At 37.3% G+C, this 24,961-nt stretch overlaps 3 protein-coding genes and 1 long non-coding RNA gene across 9 annotated transcripts in view; 3 read left to right on the forward strand and 1 right to left on the reverse strand.

Moving 5' to 3' along the window:
* Nucleotides 1–7,210, reverse strand: part of LOC107226614 — a 66,200-nt gene extending 58,990 nt beyond the window's left edge. Inside the window, exon 1 of the mRNA XM_046746413.1 lies at nt 6,846–7,210. The gene's annotated coding sequence lies outside the window, so the exon portion shown is untranslated. The remainder of the gene's footprint in view (nt 1–6,845) is intronic.
* Nucleotides 7,211–7,401: 191 nt separating this feature from the next.
* On the forward strand, nt 7,402–17,186 carry LOC124296572. The gene is made up of 3 exons (XR_006906392.1): nt 7,402–7,610; nt 14,511–14,609; nt 16,917–17,186. It is a non-coding gene; the product is annotated as an uncharacterized LOC124296572 (long non-coding RNA).
* Nucleotides 17,187–18,206: 1,020 nt separating this feature from the next.
* Nucleotides 18,207–19,836, forward strand: LOC107226610 (esterase OVCA2). Of its 5 annotated transcripts, none has more exons than XM_015667482.2 (6): nt 18,223–18,434; nt 18,543–18,705; nt 18,783–18,977; nt 19,038–19,178; nt 19,288–19,491; nt 19,600–19,836. In XM_015667482.2, the coding sequence occupies exons 1-5, from the start codon at nt 18,408–18,410 to the stop codon at nt 19,437–19,439; spliced, it is 678 nt and encodes a 225-aa protein (XP_015522968.1). In that variant the 5' UTR covers nt 18,223–18,407; the 3' UTR covers nt 19,440–19,491; nt 19,600–19,836. The 5 variants fall into 5 exon arrangements, with proteins under 5 accessions (XP_046602383.1, XP_046602384.1, XP_015522968.1 ...); XM_015667483.2 differs by having other exon boundaries at nt 18,225–18,434; nt 19,288–19,518; XM_046746427.1 differs by lacking the exon at nt 19,600–19,836 and having other exon boundaries at nt 18,207–18,434; nt 19,051–19,210; nt 19,288–19,429.
* Nucleotides 19,837–22,019: 2,183 nt separating this feature from the next.
* On the forward strand, nt 22,020–24,187 carry LOC124296571. 2 transcript variants are annotated; one of them, XM_046746429.1, is made up of 5 exons: nt 22,020–22,386; nt 22,493–22,666; nt 22,941–23,122; nt 23,822–23,898; nt 24,160–24,187. In XM_046746429.1, exons 1-4 carry the CDS (start codon nt 22,203–22,205, stop codon nt 23,825–23,827), a joined length of 546 nt encoding a protein of 181 aa, XP_046602385.1. In that variant the 5' UTR covers nt 22,020–22,202; the 3' UTR covers nt 23,828–23,898; nt 24,160–24,187. The 2 variants fall into 2 exon arrangements, with proteins under 2 accessions (XP_046602385.1, XP_046602386.1); XM_046746430.1 differs by having other exon boundaries at nt 22,501–22,666.
* The last annotated feature ends 774 nt before the right edge of the window (nt 24,188–24,961 follow it).

The following is a 24,961-nucleotide window of genomic DNA, read 5'->3' on the forward strand; positions in this document are numbered from 1 at the left end:
AAAAAAAAAAAAAAAAACCGACGAATTTCGAGACGGATGGAAGAAGGAACGGCAGTTGATAATGGCAATCGGCTTCCTTGGAAGATAATGTTCAAAGGAATTCCACGACGATTTGTTACTCTTTCTATTCTGTCGTATTCGCAAAAGAATATTGAAATCTGTGAGTTGATTGACGGGCAAAGAAAAAACTTGATTACAAAATCTTAAGAACTGTACTTGAAACTATGTGTAATATCAACAAGAGCAAATTGATTCTTCTATTTAATCTCCGAATGAACAACATATAATGTATGTACTATATATACACAGTCTAATTGTATTTAAACATTCCCCGAATTTTTTGCGTATACGACGACGTGAATTGCCATTATACAATACGAGATTAAAATAACATCGTATTCTACGAAACAATGAATAAATGACGGACCAAATGTTGTTTGTAATAAATGGTGGATTCAAAATTAAACTACAAATCATGATAACGAAAACACGTTGGTTGTTAAAATTTCAAAGAAGCAGCTTTTTGCTACCCTAACGTTTCTCTGAAGCTCCTTGAGGGTGGCGTATAATTTTGGACGACCTTTAATTAACTGCTGAAATAATTAAATTTAAAATTACAGTCAACTGAAATTTAACGTGTCTCGCATAGAAGTAGAATGACAATTTTCTGTGGCTGAATCAGCATTCTTAATCAACATTTTTTTTTTTTTACGCGTTCATATTTACCAACCAACCATGCAGACACCGTGAAATATGAAACGCGTCCGCAAAGTTCATGAACTTATAACACACGTTTAATCGGTATGGGAATAAATTTCATTCATGGAGATTCATAATTTTTAAAAAAAAATCGACTGTTTGTAAACAGATAAATTGCAATCAATTGTGCTCCGCATTGCAATCCACCGTGTTATCTATACGAATTTTGGCAAAGTGCCGTTCACTCCTGAGTAAACAAAAACTGGAGAGTTATGAAATTATAATGATCTTACTGCCTGCGAAGCTCGTTGTAAAGTATAATAATTCACATTTAACGCGATACATAATTTTTTATAAAGCCTTGTATAACACGTGCCAAATATAACGAACAGTACGGCGAATAAATGAATTCGCTAATATGTATGTACGGTCACGGAACTCGTTTTTACACCGAAGGCGTAACGCAAACGAATGATGTGTGTGTATGCCTGTATATGTATTGCCTGCCGGGTTACTATTAATCACGATGCAAGCTTTTTTCAAGCTTGTTTCAGCTGAAAGCGGTAACAGAACTTCAAATACATAATCTCCGTTTCTCCAGAAGAATAACTTTAATCTTTCGACTAACGGTTTACCCAGGAAATATTGTTGCCTTCCTTCGCTCGCGATCTTTCGGAGTTTCTGACCTTAGGTCTAGAAATAAGTTTTTCGCATTCAGTTGGAACAAACCAGGTTTTGACACACGACATCGATCACGTGATTACCAATAAGAATCACTGTAACGATTTTTGAAATCCTCGGTACTGAAATAAAGATTTCTGAAATTTGAAAGTAAATTATACTACATATTTATGCGAGACAAGTTTTACGGCAATAATTTTCGTTAGTTTAAATCAAGATAAATAAGTCATTGAGTGTTCATTTGTTAGATATTTAACGAAAATATCGCTGACTAATTTGCTTTTATAGTTTTACAGGCCAATTAATGATTAACAATGACGCGATTGATACAATTGTGATGAAATCTGGGTCATGAAACAGGAAACGTGATAAAATGCGGTGTACAATTAATAGGACAAAGTGATGTAACACTAACTCACCTATCCGGAAAAATTGCAATGAAAAAAAGCCGGAATCGCAGTTCATAAAATAATCAAAAAATACAAAGAATAAAATAAAATACATATAAACAAAATAAAAGAAATAACTTTTCATCCGATTAATTATAACTACGAAGCGCAAACCTGTTAGTCGTAAAACATATAACCCCTTTATTTTCACGCGCTCAAAGCAAACAGACCGTTAAGGTTAACGTATAGTCGAAAAATAATATTTAGCCAAGTGTGAGGCGTTAAATAAAAGCTTAATCGTTACATTGCTCTGAAGAAACGACAACAATATTAAACAATACACACATGCATCACCTCGTCTCTCAACAAATCCCATAAGCTTCTGCTCAACGTTTAATTTCGGGTCTTTTTTGGCAACCACAAAACTTCTTCAACCAAGGAATCTCTCATGGGAAACACACCATTTTTGTCTGGTTATAATTGCAAAGCAAACTGTTTGAACAAATTTTATCCAAACTCTATGGCAAATGTTTTGCGACACGAACGTATCGTCGACGGTAATAATAATTACTTCCCGTATTACAGCATCGATATATCCTTCATCATGGAAAATGTTTTAGAGTAACAGAAGACCGTCACAATAGCTAGTTCGCAGTGAAGCTTTTCCCAAACTTTACACGTACCGCATTTCGAGGCAGTCTGGGAACGGCAGACCGAGATTAAAATTGGCCAGTCACACACAACGATGGCTGTGTGGCGGCTCGTTAACGACTTCAATGTATGACGCGATCCCTGGCTTCTGAATATACGATACACAATAAAGTTTTTGGGACGCCATGTACGCCAGCTATTAGCTTATACAGATGCCGGAGCGAATGCGGGGGAGTAGAAGCAGGGAATAAAGAGCCTACGAAATTGAGCTCGAGCTCACAGGCAACTCCGTGACTCAGGAGCCTGTTTCGAAAGTGGAGCAAGTCCGTGGTCGTTGTTGGTCTTATCGTCCGTCCAAATGGGCTTACACGATTCATCTACGACGTGTCGATTTTACACACGTACAAAACGGACTACCTTTGTCAAATGTCAAAGATCCGTACAAACATTGACATTCGTTCGGCTCAATTTCCGCCGTCGAAAACCTTCCCAATTCACAATCAAATGTCGTGATCTGCTGATCGGAATCACTGATCGAACGTCCAGGACTTAATTATGTACTGCAATTATCACGAGTGTGCGGTTTTTCTGAAATTCGTTTTACTCGTCAGGTTTGTAACGGTGGTTTATTTTTTATCTGTCTTGATTTTCTATTTTTTTTTCTTTGTTTTCAGCGAAAATAAACTTGACCGTTGGAATTGCTTTAGCCAAAAAAACAGCCGTGATCTTCTAATGTTTATGCAAGAGTCTGTTCGCCTGATATATCTTAACGACTTTTCGTTTTGCTTTTTAAATCTTGCTGACAAGATGGAAATTAAAACTTGACTGAATTTTAACTCTCTCAATTAAGTAATAATTAGTCAAGCTCCGGACAGCAGATGCCGTAGCCGTGCGTCCATCATAATCGATCATTTATATTCCTCCCCCCCCCCCCCCATTTCTCCGGTCAATCCTTCAGTTAACTAAGCTAATTAACTTTACAGTTAAATCTAACCTACGGGCACCGCTCCAGCATTCTCGACTAAAAACTTTAGAAATATCTTCGATATTATACCTGCGCTGAAACCATTTCGCAAATCTTCGCCTTCCTTTCCGCAAGGTAAACGTAACTATCCTGCGTAATTGCGGAGTGTAAATATAACTGAAGTTATATCAGAGCTTCTTATCCTAGCTCTCCGTTATATTCTGCGTCACTCGATGCAGCCGCAATGCAGTCTTATCGCTCAGTTATAGTTGCGATAAGACAACTGCAACTTGGGCACACCTTTGCCGCTGTCAATTACGTTGTTTAATAATCAGGCTTCATAATCGAAAAGCTAATTAGCTACAAATGACTGATACTCGAACGTTTCTAGTAACTCTAATTCATTTCTAGCAACGCAAGTAACGTCTTGTAGCAATTTTTAGAATGATTAATGCCTGGTTAAGTGACGAGCTATGAATAATTACACCCTGATCGTACACTTTATGTTCATTTCACATGAACGTTTTACTTAGATTCATTGCTGCCAACATGAATCTTAATTGCCGTGCCAGCATTTAAGGCGTTCCGTAACGCTTCCAGAGTTCATTAATCACTAGCGATTGATAAAAATGACACAGAATTGAACAGTTTGTCGATTTTTTGGCAGATTAAACGAATTGAAATACAAGATAATTTTTTCAATTTCCCACTAAATCGCGACGTGTTTATTTTTATGTATTTTCGTGTAAGCAATTACACTTTGACCATCGATACGCCAACATGAATCTTAAAAATAAGTCTTGCGAGCAGTTTTTGTCAATCTGTAAGCTTATAAGGTACAATTTTCGAATGTTATTACAACATCATTGAATCTGCATTTTCCCCATTCCTCAGAGTTAAAAACCACCGGTCCCCCTATAAGTATCAAACAAGAATGGTACCTCCTTATCGCTTATATGGTATAACGATTTGATCTTTTCGAAAGTGCAGATGCGGCGCGACGACGAGCTGCGTCTAAATATACAGCTAATCCAAACGAAGCGACGATTTCAAATAGTAAATCCTGAAGCAATGTATTCAAGGTTTCTAATTATAATAGGCTTTAAAAACCAGCGGGGTACAGTGATCAGACTTTTCGTCTGTAAGGTGAAGACGCGTTATTATACACCGAACCGTCGAAAAGCACTTTTTAAAATTCCATTCGAGATAAAGTCTGAAATACTCGCCGAAAGAGCGATATAGCTGAAAATTCAACTCTCTCTTATCACCGTGATAGCTGCCGGTATCCTAACATTATCCGTTGCTCCATACCGGGTAATAAATATTCCAAGATCTGTCGCAACGTCTCGCAACCTGGTCGTTTAAAAAATCTTCTAAAACATCGATTGCGGTACGCAGCTGAGCCAACAACAATGATTCATCCGTTGATCGCACAATTGCAGCTTACGAAACGAATGCAGCGTGACAATGACGAACTTGCAATATGCGGCATATCTAGGAATGAGGTATATATATATACACGCAGTACTGCTGTTCAACTTCTTTGCTGACGGAAATCAATCTTGTTAAGCTTTTTTTTTTATTGCAACTACTAGTAGTGGAAACTCTGGCGTAAAATCAATTATGATTCCTGTCACGGATAGTTTTCTTTTCTTTTTTTTTTTTTTGTTTTTGCGAGTGGAACATGTATTGCAAAATGCAGCTACGATATGGGATAAATGAACCAGAGGTCTGGTATTGCAAATATGGCAGTTCACGCTGTTCAGTTGGCATGTTTTGTTTATCGTTGAATTTCACGCCCGTCAAGCGAGGAACAGCTGCGATATCGATACTGAATCATTGGACGCGAGTCACAAGAATTTACGCAACATATTCGTTTTTCATTTATTACAAAAACTTCACGGTAAGCTTTGAAGAATCGAACGGAAATATAAGGAGAGAGTTACGATTCTGCGATACTGATTTCCTCACTTTGTGTGTAAAATAAAGCGTGAAATGAGCAATAAAGCTCCTCGTAACACAAATGCGCGGAAATCGCCGTATATTTTCTATCGAAACGAATGAGTGTCGAGATACTTCCGGTCACTGACCAGGGAACGTTGAAACATTCGAGCATTGTAACAACCTTCAATTATACAATTCAAGTGAAAGAGCGCGATTCGTGTTAACGCACGCATCGAGTGTCTGCGAGTTATGCGTTCATTTACCGCAAATTTGTTCTACATGGAAAAATATAATTATTTGCTTTCTTTAAAAAAGACAATTTCCTTCTCATATATTGCAATCAATAAACCGAACTCGTAGATCGTTGTAAGAGGTTGCAGTTAAAATTGACGCTCAATTTATGCAAATTTATGACAACTCCGAAGTATCAATCGCATACATGATAAGATATTAAAGTATGCGTGCAATAATACTACGCGTGTAAAAGTAATACTTTCGTAGAAAGTCAGGTTAGAGAGTTTCGAGATTCTCGTTCGACGATACGGGAGGGAAAGAGAAAGAAAGGTTTTGAAATAAAAAAAAAAAAATTAATCACTAAGAAAATAATGTGGACCGTGACTCTGTTCTAACCGTGAATCCTATTAAACATTGCGTAAGTGTATAGACTGCACGTTCAATGTCACTGCCGCGAACTTCTTGATTGCTTTTTCCTCTCATCCAGTTTCTTTCTTTTTTCTCTACTTTCCGCCGTAGTATTTATCAAGGAAAAATGCGGAGAACAAATACGTACAGAAAGTGAAAAAAGTTGGCATTCGGCGAGACGAAACGATGTAAAATAAGAAGGGCGGAATGATACGCGTATGAAAGGTTGAAAAACAAACCGCAATGAATGATCTCTTTCTGTGCCACACGTCATATTTATTGCATATACATATATATGCCGAGACTGGAAGCAGGAAGTTTTTGTTGGTACAGCGGAAGTAATAGCAAAATCCACTTCAACCTAGATAGTTTATTCATACTCCTATTCCCTATTGAAAATCTGTTCTTGTGCTGCTTGTACGGAAAACTTGACTGAATATTTAAAAAACATAAATATACAAAAGGTTTTAAATAGTCACGATTTTTACTAATTCAGTTATTTTTTGAAAACATCGTTTGTTGTACTACTGTCAAAGATCTCGATTTAGTAAAATTCCACGATATTTCTACTCCTTAGGTTTCATCAACTTTAAAAAATGGTTGATCACTAATTTTTCGTAAACATGTGGAAAAAAAATCAAAATTATTATACCTTGGAAACCTTCACAGGCCGGCAAAATTTGTCTAAAAATTGCAGAGCCTGAAATGCAAGAGGACTCAGCGATTCAACACCGACTATGATCGGACTGTTTTCTCCAAACATTTTTCATTGCTTGAACGTCACAATTTCCTAATTAATCCAGTTCACAGTGCGAACTGCTTCTATATAATCGTTGTAAACATAGTGAAGTTATTTACGTCCGCCGGTTCCTTACCTTAGACGAAAAAGACCCGCGGAAACGGCGTCGAAGAAGACCCACGCTCACGAGATGATCGCCTGATGTTTCAAACTACCGGCTCACCTTACTTTCCTGTCCTTAAAGCACGTGCGGTCCTTCGATTTGACCGTGGTCGTAAACTCAGGTCCGATCTAACGGCACGATCCAGGTTTCAAAGTCGTTCATTTAAAGTGAGGCAAAAACGCGCGCATTCAAAAATATTCTCGCCTTTTTCTCCGCCGTTTCTTTCCGGCCCCATCTCGTAGTTTTTACTAAAAACTGACCAAAATTTCGGATCAGCAGTTCTGGACTTTGGCCGAAGCCGTAGCTTCCTCACTTCAACACGACTACGAAACGTCAACTGTCACTCACTTCGCTCGCATGGTTTGATTGGTTTTTTTCGCGCGCTTTTTTATTTTCAAATCGTCGAGAACGTCGGAAGCGCCCGCTTCTCGAACTAATTTCTCAAAGGCCAACTTGTCAAAGCCGCGAAACGTCACTTCGGTAAGAGAGCTACTGCGCGCCGAAGTGGGGAACGTCCATGCTTCGTCAGCCGGCTGTCTACGGATACTAAAGTCCATATGGGCGCCACGCTACTCAAACACCGAGCCGAGCAAGATGGCTGCTGAAACAAGCTGCGCAATTGGTTGTCCGGGGTCGAGTGGGTTCTCAACCTTATCGCGCCTCGCCGTGCGCGATAAGCATTCGCTGCGTGACAGATTTGAACTCAGTCTCCACAGCCCCTGCACTGCAAACTGCAAGGTACAAATTTCACTTGGCAAACTCTCGATTATCAATAATATCAGAGATGTAACATTTTTCTTCATCTTTTTTCAACACCGAACGCCTCTCGCTTTCACTTTTATTTTTATAAATAGAAACTCTGTTTTGTGCGTGGATAAATTTTTTACAAGTACGTTTACAAATATTTTTTCACTTTGTTCAACTACAGATTTGAAGAAAAAAAAAGTTGCAAGTTTGGACAGAATTACAAAAATTTGAGAACCATTTGATCTCTCGAAATTTTTTAAAAATTAAGGGGTGGTTTGATTTCAATTATTTTAATAAATCGATTGAATTACATTTTACTCCATTTTCAATTGGAATTTCTGGAGATTTATTTTGCGATACTTTGTTCACTAACTGGATTACGGGTTTTATCGAAATTATAGTACGGTCTGAAGATAATCTCATCAATAATTTTGACTAATATTCTATCGGATGGGTTGTATAAAATTTGAGAATACGTTACACATTCATTGTTTTATGATAGTTGCGTTTCATAACCAGGTATATCGATGTTAAAATCATTGCTAACGAAATTTCTCTATAGCGTTTCAAATTGTTATAACCATTCTTTGAAGACAATACAAGGATTTTGAATTTCACGCCACGATAATATCATTTTTTTGATCTTCATGCGCTAATTTGTTTCATAGACGCAAGAATCACACGTGTATAATTTTATTCATTCCCGCTCCGTGTGCTCTTTCTAACACCAGACTGCATTATGGATGATAATTTTATTCCAGAACTGGATAAAATATTTTAGCCTCTATGTAAAAAAACGATTCTACAAATAAACCGGTTCTTATTCAAAAAATAGATTTACTATTTTGCTGTAATGTTGCGTTCACATTTTTCAATGTATTAGAAACCCTTGGATTTATGATTGAAGTTCGGGTTGATGAAAATAACATTCAGGCAGCCCTGAAATCTTCGGAATTCCAAACTTCCACCTCAAACTGCGTAATTAATAACTGCACGTGAAATTGATAAGTAAATGTTTCATTGTTGTTGTTTTATGAAAGAATGTAAATTCGAAAAATTGGCGATTTCGAAAAATTAACGACGGAGCCAGGAATCGAACCTGGCGTCTAGAGATGCTTGACCGGAGCCTTACTCCAGTAGACCACCTAGCCGCTCTGACTCTGTTGTCGTTAATTTCTCTCATCACCAGTGAGTTCGAATTTGTTTTCCTGTGCCCGGTTTATGTGTGAATAAGAAGTTTCTTCTCTTCAAGCACTGCGTATAAGGAGAACTATAATGTGTAGAATGTTGTGTTTACCCTTTTGAATTTTTGTTGTTGTTTTATGCTCAATTTAGCGGTCACTAGTCTTCAAAGAGTTGGATTTTTCACGTTCTGTTAACAATATGTCACGTATACATAGTTTTTAAAAATATTTTACCTTCGTTTGGTCAATTATTTGCATCGCGGCTAGGCGTTTGTGCATATTTTTCTTCAATAAAATATAGCGGTATCCGAATGTCAAAAAATGTTAAAGATTCGTCCTTTTCACATTATAAAATAGCACGATGCCTGCACAAAGCCGGGAAGGCCAGGCGTTAACATTTAAAAACCGTGATTTTTCAAGCCATCTTATAATTCACGGTATTACGCGTGTATCTACAGGGTGTCCCAATTTAAAAGACGCGTCACGTGTTTAGCCTACCTAACGGTTCGATTGAAAAATGCGTTCCACAAAAGTTTTATGGTTCAGAGTGGAACACGTGAAGAATTTTTTTTTCGTGCGGTCTCAACATCATAACCGGGCGATGCTGTGGAGGATGGACCATTTTTTTTTAATGGAATCATACATTTTTATTTCAACTCAGATATTCTTTATTCGAAAAATGTACAACTTTCCTAAGAATTTTGTTTTTTCTCTAAAGCGAATAGTTCCTGAGATACACCAAAAAATCAAATCCTGCAAGACACGGGGAGGGGTTGAGACATGACGAATAGAATTACTAATGCGTGCAGAGCAATTCCAAGGGGAATCCTTTCGAATCGACCTCCCCGTGTCTTGCAGAATTTGATTCTCTGTCGTATCTCACGAACTATTAACTATATTAAAAAAAAAAAAATGAAATAAACAAAAATCCTTCATGTTTCCCACTCCGAACCATATAACTTTTGTAGGACATTTTTTTCTAATTGAACCATTAGTTCGGCTAAAAACGCAATGCGTCTTTTAAATTGCGACACCCAGTATACATATATATATATACATACCTATGTACTTTCATGATATTTTGCACTTGCCGCAAGGTTCTAAATATAAGTCGGTGTGTGTGAGTCGAGGGGCTGCCTCGGAACGGCCGGCAGTGGCCAACGGCTGAAAAGCCCTTCAGGATGAGTCCTTAATTTACCTGAACTTATACCTGAAGGGCATATTACGGCCCCACTTTTCTCTCGCCAGGGACCGTCGCGCCCATTTCTTTGCGGTAGTGATTCGAGCAATTTAACGACGGTAAGAGTTTTTCTACGAGATCAGCCTGCGTGCGGAGCGTGAAGTTCATTATCCAAAAACAATCAAGGCGGACTCGTGACGTGGCAGGCGTTGAACGTCCCGTTGCAGTTGTGATATTGAAATCTGTGAAGAAGAATTTAAAAGATTCTGCCTGGATAAGAATGGTGAATTTGTCCTCACCGAATTTTGTGGTATCTATTTTTTCAAAAGTTCCGAACGTGAAGAAAAAAAATTCTTGCAACATTATAGCTTTCCACGTCAATTTCGAGGGGTCTTTGTGCCGGAAAAACCCGTTTTTTAATTTTTTCAGTTTTTAAATACCAAAAGATGATCGAAATATGTGAAAGTATTCCGAAGAATCGAAAATATTTTAATATTCGTGGGAGAATTTCTTCCAGTTTTGCAATGCTAAGCTCAATTTTCACTCAGCGAATCTTTTGTTAAAAATTATTTTACGGTGTATCAATTTTTCTACTATTATGAAATAAATTCACGTTATTTCACTCTTCATTCGCTGAAAATTGAATAAAAAAAGTTTCAAAACTTGACCTTCTATACATTTAAGAAAAATAAAAACGACAAAATTTCACATTTTTCGTTGAAAATCCATACATAAATCATTCTTGGGGTTTAATTATTGGATGGCCATGGCCGGAGTAGTTGTGAGACGTAACAAATAGAGCCAAGAAATAAGATTTTATTTCTCATTCTGTATATATTTGAATTTTCGACGTCATTTAAACACTAAAAACGGATTAAATGAAATTCATACGAAGCTCAGAAAATACGAATTGATCAATTCCAAAATAACGGAAGCTTTTGTTTAATCCGTTTCAAATCTCGGGATATATTATCAGGTGTTCATTTTTGCAAATAACTTGTACTCATACGGATACATTTCTTTCATCAAGAACTATACCGCGAATCGATTACTCAATTTCTTACTATAGATAAATTTCAAGGCAATTTAAAAACGCCGCGCAGAAAAATGACGCTGCTTCTATTGTGAACGCGACCAAGACAGCTGATCAAAATTTACCCAAGGCCATATATGACCTGGTTCAGTTTGAAAGTGAATCTGGTGGCGAAGGGTAAACTCGTTTCGAAATCAAGATTTCTTTCGCAAGAGAACAATCACGCGTTACAATTTCTGTGTGTGTATACAATATATTTTCCAACTTGGCCGATTCCGCGACCGATATTCTAGAAGCAAGCTTCTAATTCGCAAAAACGTTGGTCAAAAAGTGGCTAGCAGCCAATTCCAGGTCGCAAAGAATAGCAGAATATACTATAGCTGCTAAATTTATACAGTTATATTCAAACGACCGGCTGAGTAACGCGTGTATCTCGTATGTACGTAATCTCTGGAACAACAAACACTCTGCATTATACATGTAGCCAGGTAGATAGGTACGTTATACGCTCGTCTCTCCGCAAGGTGTATTCTTATTCTCTACGCGTGTTTCTCCATCGCTACCCTGACACAAGCGGACACACACGCGTGTAATGAGCAAAAGGTTACATGGCAATGCAAAGCGGAGAATCTTTCATGTATGCGGGATTCGAATCACGGGAACAAAATAGGAGAATGTAAATCCTCTCTATCTCTATCTCTGCAAGTATCATCTTCCTTTTCTTCTTACTCGCGTAAGACGACGATGGAGTAGAATTTTTTTTTTTTTACACCGTCTGCTCTTACGAAACATCGATGATACTTGGTGTGTATAACATGATTAGTAAAAAACCACTTGCGGATACTTGCGAACACGGGAAAACGGTTCGACAATCGATTACGTATTACACAGGTACTTTGATAACGCGTTCGGAAGAACAACGAAGGCGATGTAAAATGTTATAAAAAATTAGCCAGGGAAAACTTTTGAGTGGATTAATTGCAAATCTCATACAGCTTGTATCAGGGGCATGGGAAAATTAGAACTTGTTAAGACCGTCGGAAAACATCACTGAGATATGAAATCGAATATTGACTCCTGTGTCAATCCAGATCAGATGATAGAAACTTCGATTTCTCGGCAAAATGTACTGATACTAATTTTTAATTACTATTGATAAAAATAAAGCATTTCTAAATACGATCACTTGTCCTCAATGCGCTAATTCTGTTCATCACTGTAAACTATTTTGTAATATTTAGTCATTTCGTGGCCATCCAATCCTACAATTATACCAGAAACGCCATGCCACTCTATGTGCAGAGTTTATAGTTTTTCTAAGATACCGCAAATCGTGTGGAACTTGATCCAATGGCTTTTGAAAAATCTTTGAATGAATTAACGTCTTCGACTCGTTGCCGGATGATTAAAAAAATATGTACACAAAAGCTATGCTATCCGTATGTAATAACGGTGGTGCCACCATGAATCGTTATTTATAGATAGCTACACTTTTGTAAATAAACATTCGCCTCGGTTACTTAAGAAATTCCGGCTAGACTAGCCGTAGCGATGAAATATTATTCTTGTAGTGATTAGAACAGAATCTCGAAAGTGAACCGATATCAATCGACACCCTCAAATAGCATTGGAGGTATAACGGTACACGCCTTTTTAACTAATTTATCTAATCTCTATCAACGCGAAGAGGAGTCTTTTACTGGATATTCGCAGAAATTTATCTCTAAATTTCTTTTTTTCTTTTTTTTAGCTGAAACGTACAACAGCAGCGTGATAACCTCAGAGTAAAAATAAACCGTACCTTGAATTTTGTACGACAAAATTTGAGATCTTTTAACTCGTATAAGGTATGTACACAGGCTGAATATGACAAACGATAATGTGCGACTCGGCGACGGTTCTGCGCGTTGAAGATAATTTACCCAACCTGCCTAGATTACCGGTTGAAATACACCGTTGAAAATGTTGACAGCAAGACACTCTCTGTTCGGATAAAATTTTTACAGACAACACCTGCGGCTGCACGGAGCGGCGATAAAGCACAACAAACGATCGTTCAGTTCAGTTTCACCTAGGCTTCTGGAGACGTTACTCCTGTGCTTCATCGGGCATTTAAGGAGATTCGACACTTGAAAAATACATTTACATATTACCGTGCTTCGGTCGATTTGAATAAAAAACTTAAATCCAATCACACCAGAAAATGTCCCCAACCAATGTGTTGAAAAATATTGGAGAAATTTTCCAAAATATATGACATGACGTGAAACACCGTTGTAAAGTCATACTATTATATTATTTATAGAAATTTCGGAAAGTTGGTTTTCCAAAGTTCTGCAAAGTTTGAAACTCAACGTGTATCGAGTCGTAGTAGGTACTTATCGGATGGAGAAGTTTTGAATTATACGAAAATGGATATCAAACCAGATTTTATCACAAATAAATTTCCTAAAATTCGTGAAATTTTCACAGTATCTTCTCATTATTGCAGCTATGATACATTTTCAAAATTCTACCTATCGAAAGTTAACTTTTTCCAGAATATAATTTCTTTAACGCTTTTATATTTCTTTTTATGTGATCTACGAAATACCAAATTCGTAAAAAAAAAACGAAGTCACGATATCTGAGATCGATTTTAACTGGTACTCAGCTAACAATAATTCAACATATAGTCACTAAGAAAAAATATTTTATAGGTCAGAAGACAACTAATGAATTAGTTTGATAACAGAATTTATTTTCTCAGTGATGCATACCAATACTACAACTTGCATATGTCAAAGAAAAAAGCGCTATTAGCCGGACAATTATATTGGCAGATGGCGGGTTACGCAGAGGTGGCCATGCACTATAACCGAGATGTTAATGTAAATCAGTTTTATTATCCACTCAATTATCCGAATGCTGCGACTGCATTTATTCTGCTTCAGCTCATGTAGTACGGATGAGAAGCTTCTTATCCGAGCTGAACATTGACCGTAAATGGAATTTTCATTGCAGTGGACGTAATATCTGGCCTTGAGTGCTCCTGTAGATTATTAGTCAAGTCCCTGGCTATGAACTATGGGGAACATTAGCCAGACCCAAGTAGCCTATGTTCCTGATCTTAGTCCTGCCGAACAATGCAGCAACAAGTATAACCAGACCCATACGAATAATTCATTGAAATGGGAACCCATCGGAATACTTTTGTGAAACAAATCAAGAAAAAATACGTCTGCCTCACACTTACGAATTTCAGCATTAACGTATTGCTGCTTGTTGGCAAGTTTTTTTTCGTTATTTCGAAAATTCCAATGAAAGAAAAATTTATTAATCGTGAAACAATGTTACAATGGATTAACATACGAATAAATCATTTTTCTGGTGTGAAATTCGTGACTTGTAATAAAAGTAAACTTTCCCTCAAACTGGGATTGACATTCAGTGGCTGGTTATTTTCATTTCTTATCGTGGGCATTCTATGCATAATAAAATTGTCTAATTTTCAGAGAGACACTGCCAGAGAAAGGGAATAAAGGTTCACGAACAAGCCAGAGCAACGGACTGAGAAAAGAGACGCACTTCCATTTGAATCACGCGATGCATAGGTAAGTATCACTTGCCCTTTACGATTTACCGCCCCTCGTCAACTTGACAAAGAGAGGCTACGGGTGGTACTTTAAAACACAGCTCACACAATATTTCGAAAAATTAACCAACATAGGATCATTCTGGGTATTTTTAATAAATGAATATTCAAAGAGGATTCAATTTGTGGCAAATCATCCGTGAATAAAGTTAGAACAAGTGTTCCGATTGAACCAGATGACCGGGATTCTGTAATTTCATTCGGAAGTTGAATTTCTTAGTTACAGTACAATGAGCTAAAAAATGGCGTAAAAAATTGGACGTTTTTTTCAATGATGTCTGCCGAATAGATGGTAAAAAAAATTTGTCGTAGTCTATTTCGCCGAGAGTAATTGAAAAGGGGTTTGAAAATTTTAGAAACAGTTGCATCTAAATTTTATATTCATTGTTCATTATTCATGCGACACGGAACGCTAATAAAATCGTCTTGTGCATGACTGTACCTTGCATGTAAAAATGATCTTGATAAATCTGTGAGATTTACCGGCTGTGTGCCTACCTATACATATATTGCGTCTTATCAACAACATCCAGCTGTTTAACATAATGAATTATCACAATGAAAACACATCGTCATCACTTAGATAAATTGTAACAAGTTTACCTATTTTCTGGGGAAACGAGTGTTTGCATTTTATTATTTATCGTGATGTCATGCTTTTAATTACTCACTTATCATTCGATCCGTGATCCTCGACGCAATAGTTGCTCTACACGCTTCTCTTGTTTCCTCATTTTTCATACAGTAAATTCGAACCCTACAATCTAAGATGTGATACGCTAATTGCGAGTGGTTTTGCAAATTAATGTATCGTTAAACATTTAAAAGTCTTTTTGCGATAAGAAGAATAATGCGCGCTTTTCAACGGTACACCTACTTTCACGGTTGTTAATTTAGTTATTTTCGTATCAAGTTTTTTATATGATAATTTTTTGTATTTCATTTTGAACACATCCGATTCATTGCGTTCCGCAGTTAGATCTCCTTTTGAATCACGCAGAAATTAAATGATCGAATGAAGGATGCAGTCTAAGGAAAAATTCTCCCATTAAATTCTGCAAGAAGTGTTCCAAACCATTTTGTAATCTTCGCGAGGAATATCAATTTATTGAGGAAAAATTTTTCTGATTTATTACGACATTTTTTCCCTTTCATTTCTTGGAAACCGAGAAGTTTTTCGCGTTTTCTGATTAGTTTGAACTAATTTGAGTGTTCTGTATTTCCCGTAATGCTGGGGAAAAAATTCCAAATTTCTCGCGAATACTTTTGTTTTTCAAAAGCATCAATATCAATAAGTAAGCATTGTAATTAACCGTTCATATAAATCGAATCCTTAGAATCGCCGAGAAATAAAGACACTGCTGGAAGACTTAAAAATTGCGCAGAAATTACGAAAACAAAAACGATATAAACTTCATGAATACAGAGTAGAGGAACATTGTCGTCAGAAAAATATTCAGAATATCAGGGATTCTCAAAAATTTACAAGAGATAGCAATTTTCCATGTCGTCTGAAAAAATAATCTAAAAAAAGTGTTACAGCACGACAAAAACAAAATTACCAAAACGAAATGATAGAACGTATCGATTTACATAATATCACAGATAAGCGATCAGTCGTACCTTACGCAAGTGTTGATTTTTAGTTTTGTTAATCTACTCGTACCTCAGCGCGTAGTTTTTCAGTACCGTTATATAGTATACGCCGTGTGTACGATATTGTGGTCACGTATAAAAACCGGGAGGGACCAAACTGGTTTTTGTTTCGTTCCTACTGCCGTGAAGCGAGTAGGTGCGAGGCGCACAGCATCCAAGAGACGAAAACTCGATCCAGCAACGTGTGCCTCCGGATAATCTTAGGGTACACACGTATACACTTTGTACGTGCTCACACGTGCACGAAAAAACCAGTTCCGCCTTTTACCGGCAACCCAAGTTACTTTCCCGCTCAGGTTGGTTGCCTATCAGCAGGCGCGTTATTATTCTCAAATTAATTTTCGTTCATGTTTTGAAACCCGTCAATTTTTCAATGTTGACAAATGAATCACTAAAGTTTTACTCTGTGCGCGGTGATGGGAATTGACAGAAATTTATCTTATACAACAGAATCTATCATTCCTGACCTGTGACTAGAATAACTGCAAAAAAAAGAATCATATCTCTACATTGAAAATACGTAAGGGGAATACATAGTACAATAATTGATTACAGAAAAATATTTTATCTCAATTACGTATGGTGAAAGGTCTTTACTTTTTATTTTAAGAACTGGATATCAACATTTGGAAGATGTTGCAATGGGATTCGGAAAAAGACATTTTTAAGTTGCTCACATAATGCAGAAAGATGTGAAGACTCTGGTATAGGGAAGCCTCACCAGAGGTTATGGCTGGAATTTATGACGTTATGTCCCGTGCATTCACAAAGTATATACGGAGAACCGGGTTGAAGATGTGATGTTCTATAGAATACGCTCAGAGTCTGTATTTACCCTTCATGATCAGACAAAATAAATACAGAAGAAAGTGATTCCTAATTTCCGCATGTTTCGTTTTACTTTCCTACTTGTAACAAAACCAAATTCACTATTTTTCAGAGATTTACTGGTACGTTACCATATTCGTTTGTTCATTTTTTCATGCACAATTTTGTGATGGATAACGCAAAACGTCATCATGACCAAAAAGCGTTATCCTAATATCTCGCGATTGGGGGGAATAATTTATGGTGGGACGTCTTTCAATACCTACTACCATTAAAATGTTGTATTACTCCCAGAAGTTATCCTATAGCTAGGCGCTCATGGCCAAGGGGCGGAGCCAAAATTTTGAAAGTCAAAACCCTGAGGACGCGTATGATGTCGGTGACCCGAGAACCGTCGGGGTATCTAACAGTAGAACCTTCGAATGTTCTCCGAAGTTGTACCTTCGTATACCTACAGCATTTTCATCGCGACCGTTCCCGGGGCTAAGGTGAAAGTTTCAAATTAACCGTGTCATGAAATAACGAGGGAACTCACACGTGAATGCGTAAACTCTATGTCAGCGCGATGTACACGTAGAATATTAAAATATCTGTATGTTTATATTGTAGAAATCACGCAGAGAAAGAATATGAAATTCTTGTCGCTACATTACTAAAAAATACGAATGTACGAGTACGTGCAAACTGCGAAATCTGTTGTAATGCAAAAAGAAATTATAGTATCCAAAAGCTTGAAACTATTAAAAATAACGTTAAAGCACAAGCCTGTTTTGAGTGTTTTCAATCTCATTACGTGCTTCAATCGATTACCATTCTAGATCATGTTTACATTTATCAAGCGAATATCTCGTTCGATTTTCGCAGTTTTTGTGAGAAGGATCCAGACTTTATCGGCGGAAATTATAACCATTCAAATACATTTTTTTTACTTCTCTTATCTACGAAGATAAAGAGTTGTATAAATAAATGTTTATTTCGATTGTTCAAATCACTCGACCCGCGTCACGTTTGCTCGGTCGGTAAGGATAGGAGTACTACATGACCCTTATCTACAGAAAAGAGTTACCGTGTAGTACAAAGTACATCGTTTTCTTAGGATGGCACTGCTTGGCTACTGGTTTCAACAACTAGGTAGACCCAACTGAATCCCTAAAACTAGGCTAATACTGTGATAAATAATCGTGAATGCCTGGAACTTCTCTATAATAAAATATTTATATCTACTCGTGTGATTATATCTGCTCGATCAAAAAATCATAAACGTGCCTGCATAATGACTGAGGTGAAGAAACAACTGCAGGTACGATAGTCTCTCAATGTGTATTTCTGATATCGTTGTATAAATAATAACCAATCTCTTTCAATGTAATTACCCTGAGTTGAATTATCTTCATCAGATATTTTACAGGTTCTTGCATTACATGGATATTACCAGTCGGATGTTGTCTTCAGAGGAAAAATTGGTTCTCTGCGAAAAGCATTCAAGAAAGAAATCAACTTCACATTCCTGAGAGCTCCGCACAAGGTGCCTCGAGACCCGAGCGGTAAAGAAGCAGAAGAAGGTGCCGAAGGTATGAAAATTGTTGACAAGGCTTAAACTATTCAATGAATTACAGAATGTCTGTGCATGTTCTGTTTTCCTTTTCAGCATATGGCTGGTGGTTCAACAACAAAAATTCAGAATTCAAAGCAACTGTGAGCAGCCCTGAATGTGTCGGATTAGAAGAAAGTTTACGATTGGTCGAGAAATGTTTCGAAGAAAAGGGCCCTTTTGATGGAATACTTGGTTTTTCACAGGGTGCAGCTTTTTCTGCAATTTTGTGCGCAATGCAACAGCAAAAATGTAATATTGAGATACACTTGATCGAGTGAATTGATAAGAAATGTTTTAATAATATCACAGTGTCTCCGATTAGGTTTAATTTCGCCATTCTCATATCGGGATTTAAGTCACTTTGTGAGCCACATTCCGTATTTTACAATCAACAGTTTAGTCTACCCAGTCTTCATATTTATGGAACTACAGACCAAATTATTCCTACTGGTGAGATATCATCATGAAGAATATCATGATTTGTATGTCATCTTTTTTATTGTACCATGTGGCTGATAGAAAATCTAATTAATGATTTGAAACTTTTTATTTCACGTAGAAATGGCTGAAGATTTGGCATCACTATTCACCGATGCAACCAGATTGACCCATGACGGCGGTCACTTTATTCCAAGCCGAAAGCATTTGTACAACGATTTCATTCAGAAGATGCTGACAATAAAAGACGATTCTGCTAACGGATCGGTGTAATTTACACTTGTGGGTATACGTGGATGTGAACTTCACGAAGTGACACTTGAAGGTCGCTAGATCTTTTCTATTCAAGACTGTATGTAAACTTATTATTTTTTACTTTTTCTTTTTTATCAAATAAAATTCTAAAATGTATACTTTAAATGTTTTGTTTTAGTGCTCCCGACAGTACGTACCTCGATACTTATACAAGTCAACAACATGGATGACATTCTTCGAACTAGTGCGATAGAAAATCTGGATTACAGTAATGCTGGAAATTATTGCTAATTCAGTGATATTTAACTGAATACCAGACTCGCTTGTACATGCATCTGTATTGTATTTGTTTTCGTACATTAATTAATATACAGGCATGTACACGTGAATATAAAACTCCCTCTGTCTCAACTAATTTACAAACTATTAGTTACAAACCTTGATCTGACTGTTCTTATTCCACTGTGTTGGACGCTTCAATAAGGCATAAGAACGAATGTTAGAAGAGCAAATTCAAATGAACAGTAACGTCCAATCTAATGCATCATAATAGTGTACATTGGCATGGCAATGTATGAAACATTGTTTTTCGTTTTGTGAATACCATGTGCCAAAGTAAATTTGCATGGCAGATAGAGAATCAACATAAATGACAAACAAACCCTAAAAAAAAAGCGGAAAAATAATTTCATATCGGGAAAAGCGCAATGTTCCTCAATTACATCAAAATGACCCATTAATCAAATAGGTACTAATTATTATTCGAGATTTTGAAGGGTATTGGATCATAACGATTGAAATAATTCATTTCATCACCTAATTAATTTGCCTTTCTGCATTCGTATATCCATCCAAGATATGCTACCTTGCCAAATCGAATATGCTCATTCTTTCATTCGGAATTTGTCAAAGGATGATCGTGATTATTACTACGTTTACGTGCACAGTATTTAATACTTTTTAATCACAATTATACGCGTTTACGGGCACCGAGTTAGGTGTGATGAGCCATTGATTGTCGTTACTTGCGGGTGAGAATTGACTATTAGGTAACAGATAGTAAAGAGAATTTCACTAGACGAAATGATGTGTCGATTAAGCTAACGGAGATAATCGACTCGGAACTACGCGCGGGCTTTCCCAGCTTAAGGCATGTTCTAGCGTTTGCCATGTCTTCTGATGAAAGCCTATATTTTGCGATTTTTCAACATTTGTTTTCCTCATAATTCATGTTTTAGCCTTGCGTTTTTCGATTTTCGCTGTTAGAAATTTTTAATACATCATTACGTTTTCTGAAACAATTGGACCCTCAGAAATGTAATGAATAAATCTAAAACAGCGTAAAACAAATGGCTGAGAAAAGACGTAGAAATATGATCGTTTTTTGGCTGTAACTTTTAATCCGATGCTCGTAGCGTATTTCGACTGCGCCCATTCGATTCCTATCGCGAAATTCCGTCGAAATAGCGAATCAAACAATTTATTCCAGCACCGTTGAATGAAGCATAAAGTCAGTTGCCCCAATGGGCTTTGGTGTGACAACCGAAAGTCGTCGTGCGTTTGCACCCCCTGAGATGTTCCAATGGTAGAGTCGAGAACATATTGCAGAACATAGAGAATTACCGATTTCGACATGATGCTGGCTGCATTCACCTTCCGAGTAACACAGTCTTCGCAATGGTGAGCCCAAGCCAATACTTGGCCTGTGTGTACTAACCGACTTGTCGGCGACGCAAGAAATTAGTAATGAGAATAAATTTTGTCCAAAATTTGTAGCAAAACGGTGATTGAAATAAGGTACAGCTACCCGAGAGAAGGATGTATGCATGGATCATGAATGATGATAGATCAGATGTAATAATGATACAGAGACCTAAAAGTATACATATACGTATATACGGTCCATGTACGATATTAATAGATGCGATTGATACATGATGCATACTATCAATTTTGTAATTTTCCAGGAGACAAACTAGATTACATACAATAATACGGCTATGATATGATAACAAAAGAATTGTTCATTTCGAAATGGGATTCTATTCGACACGCGCTCGATGTATTCCATTTGCTCTCTCGATCTTGAATTTTCATAGGCACAGCATGGAAACGTTGTTTTAACTAGTCGTAAATGAACTATCTACATTTGGTAAGAAAAAAATTCGGAGTAACTGCATGACATCAGGAATGCGCTAATTTTAATTGAAATGAAATGGATGCTCCGCAAACGAGACAGTATTTAACGCAGTGTGCTGATTTGAAGACCTAAAAAGGTGAATGTCGGAGATTTTTTTTTTTGATGGGGGGAGATTGAACGGAGCTTCTTAAAACTTCAAGTGTATTTTAACACACATTTGAAAGGTGCGAGCAAAAATTTTTATCATGCAACAGTAGCAGAAAGGCAGCGTTATCAGCTGACCCGTTAACTGAAGGATATATCTTCAGTCAACGGCTGACCATCGAAGGGCCTGGCCGCTTGAGTCTGGAATCGGCAGGAGAGATAAAGTGCGAATTTCTTGTTTGAAATGTGAAAACTAAAATCATTATACATCATATCATATCATCATACACCATACATCATACATCATCATCCATCATACGTCATATCATACATAGTACTGAAGTTCGTAATCCAAGGTTGCATGTTCGGATATTCCGATGTTCAGAAAGTGACGTCACCTGAAATTTTTTTTTGTCTTTACGTCATCCATCTATACAGACGAAAATCAGCTAGCCGAATTCTTCAGTCCGGAAACAATCGCGCAATAGAGCGGACGGATGAGAATCGCGCTCCGCAAATTTCGAGTACTGGGTTCTGTACCAGCTGGATCCTGCCCTCCGGGTCCGCTTTCTGGTGCAACTCGAGTTCCAGGACAAGCGCTCCGTAGTTCCTGCGCTCAAAGTCCACTACCTGGTGAAACTGGACTTCCAGGACAAGCGCTTCATGGTTCCTGTGGAGCACGTACAATACCTGGTGAAACTCGACTTCCAGAACAAGCGTTCCGTAGTTCTGGCTGTCCAGGTCCATGACCTGGTGACTTTTGACCTTCACAACTAATTTTCCGTAGTTTTCCAGTTTTTCGTAGCTCTCCATTGTTCCTGCGCTACAGGTCCACTACCTGGTGTAACTCGACTTCCAGGACACGCGCTCCGTGGTTCCTGCGCTCCAAGTCCGCTATCTGGTGCAACTCGACTTCAGGGACAAGCGCTCAGTAGTTTTCGCGCGCCGGGTCCACTACCTGGTGAAACTCGATTTCTAGAACAAGCGCTCCGTAGTTCTGACTGTCCAGGTCCTTGGCCTGGTGACTACTGACCTTCAGGACTAATTTTCAAGTTTACAAGTTTGATTATTGCAAACGTCATGTTTTGTACCATCAAACCAATATTCATGCTTCGGATTACATTTTGAATCGGGATAATAACCGTACGACCACGATAAACAAATTGCAATTGCAATTTGGCATTCATCCTTACACAATATTTTTGATGTGTTTTAATACTGGAAATATTGATTAGTATTCGAGGATAACCCGAGGTGGGTAGCGGTGGTCGTTGGATGTGTTTGGAAATGGTCGGAGGTGGTGGGAGGGGGTTGGGGCTGGTTGCGGGTGATCGAGATAGATGAGGAGGAGACCGAGGAGCAGGACGGGGAAGATGAGAAGAACAAGGTGGACGAGGATGACGAGGATTTGTGCACTGTGAGTATAACATTTTTATAATATTTAACGGAGTGGGAGTAGGATCAGGAGTAGAAGTAGAAGTAGGAGTGGGATCAGGATCGAGAGTAAGAGTGGAAGTAGGATCACGAGTAGTACCAGGATTAGGACCAGGAGTAGGATCAGGAGTAGGATCAGAAGTGGGAGTGGGATCAAGAAGATACGTAGGATCAGGATCTGAAGTGGAACCAGGAGTAGGACGAGGAGTAGGAGTAGGATCAGATGTAGGATCAGGAGAGGGATCAGAAGTGGGACCAGAAGTGGGGTCAGGAGTCAAATCAGGAGTAGGATCTGAAGTAGGATCAGAAGTAGTAAGTACCAGGAGTAGGATTAGGAGTAGGACCATGAGTAGGATCACGAGTAGGATCAAAGTGGAAGTGGGACCGGGAGTAGGAGTAGGATCAACTATTTTCATGTAAACCAGTAACAAAAAGCTATGTTTCTATTTCTGCACGGTGAGTATAACGTTTTTCTAATATTTAATACCAATTGTAACTATACTTTATCTGAAATTTTTTAAACTTGTCACGTTTACAATAAATTATTTCAATTTAGTTTTCGCGCAAGCGCATATTCAGTAGCTTCAAATGCGCTGATAAAATTTATATTAATCAATTATATTGATCCTTACAGAATATTTTCGATGTGTTCTTATACTGAAAATATTTATTACTATTCAAGGTATAACTCGAGGTGGTTAGCGGTGGTCGTTGGAGGTGAATTGGTAGTGGTCGGACGTGGGCGAAGATTTGTGCTCGGTGAGTTTAACATTTTGATAATATTTAATGGCAAGTTTAATTATGTTGTATCTAAAATTTTTCAAACCTGTCATGTTTAAAATTTATTTCAATTCATTTTTCGCGCAAGCACAATAGTAGCTATAAATGCGCTGATAAAATTTATTATATGATTGAATAATCAATTAATTATATCAATCCTTACACAATATTTTTGATGTATTCTCATACTAAAACTTTCTGTAAGAGAGGTTGAAGATTTTTAATATAATTATGTTTCAGTTCTGTGCCCCACCTACTGATCCACTAGTACATATCCTCCGACGTGACATCGCTCTGCTACGTATAAAGAAGAAAAGATTTATTAAGATGCAAATTGCTCCTCTCTTCTTGCCATTGTGCTTTCAGCCATTGTTGTGCTGTGTGTTTAAAATTTAGGACAGTATATAGTATAGAATAACAGGTACAGCTACGAATATAGCACTACAATAAATCTTATATAAATGAGCTCTCATTGAGATTTCTCTGTATTTATAACTCGACGCGAGAAGTCAAAAATCAATGTAATGCCATCTGTAAGGTAATTTGACTCGCGCTTGCACAACGAGAACTCGTTGTACAAGAAATTAAATAACTATAAAAATAGATAAAAAATATTATCTCTAATAGTGAATGTAGCTAATACAGCTTTAACCGTATATTGATTATGTTAATGATCTATTGTGACAAGATCGGAATTAGATAAGCTCTCTAAATACTCTTTTCTGGACTATTAATTTATATCATGTATATGTAAATGTATATTTATTGAGTTTATACAATCACTGCACTAGGATTACCCTTGCCACGTTTTATGGTGCGCTTGTGTAATTTGTATATTATTAACCTTACGTTTTACTCTATTTGCGACAAGTTGTGAGTGTTTCTAATTTCTTGGCAATTATTTATGTACATGTAAGTGTATATATGTATATGTATACTTATGCATGTGTATATACATATATACACATATTTAAAACTAGATTTTTACAATAAACATAGAGGTTTCAGTATATTCACATACGGATTTCTGTGTATAGGTATA

This window comes from Neodiprion lecontei, chromosome 1 (genome assembly GCF_021901455.1).
Source record: "Neodiprion lecontei isolate iyNeoLeco1 chromosome 1, iyNeoLeco1.1, whole genome shotgun sequence".
NCBI classification, from domain to species: Eukaryota; Metazoa; Arthropoda; class Insecta; order Hymenoptera; family Diprionidae; genus Neodiprion; species Neodiprion lecontei.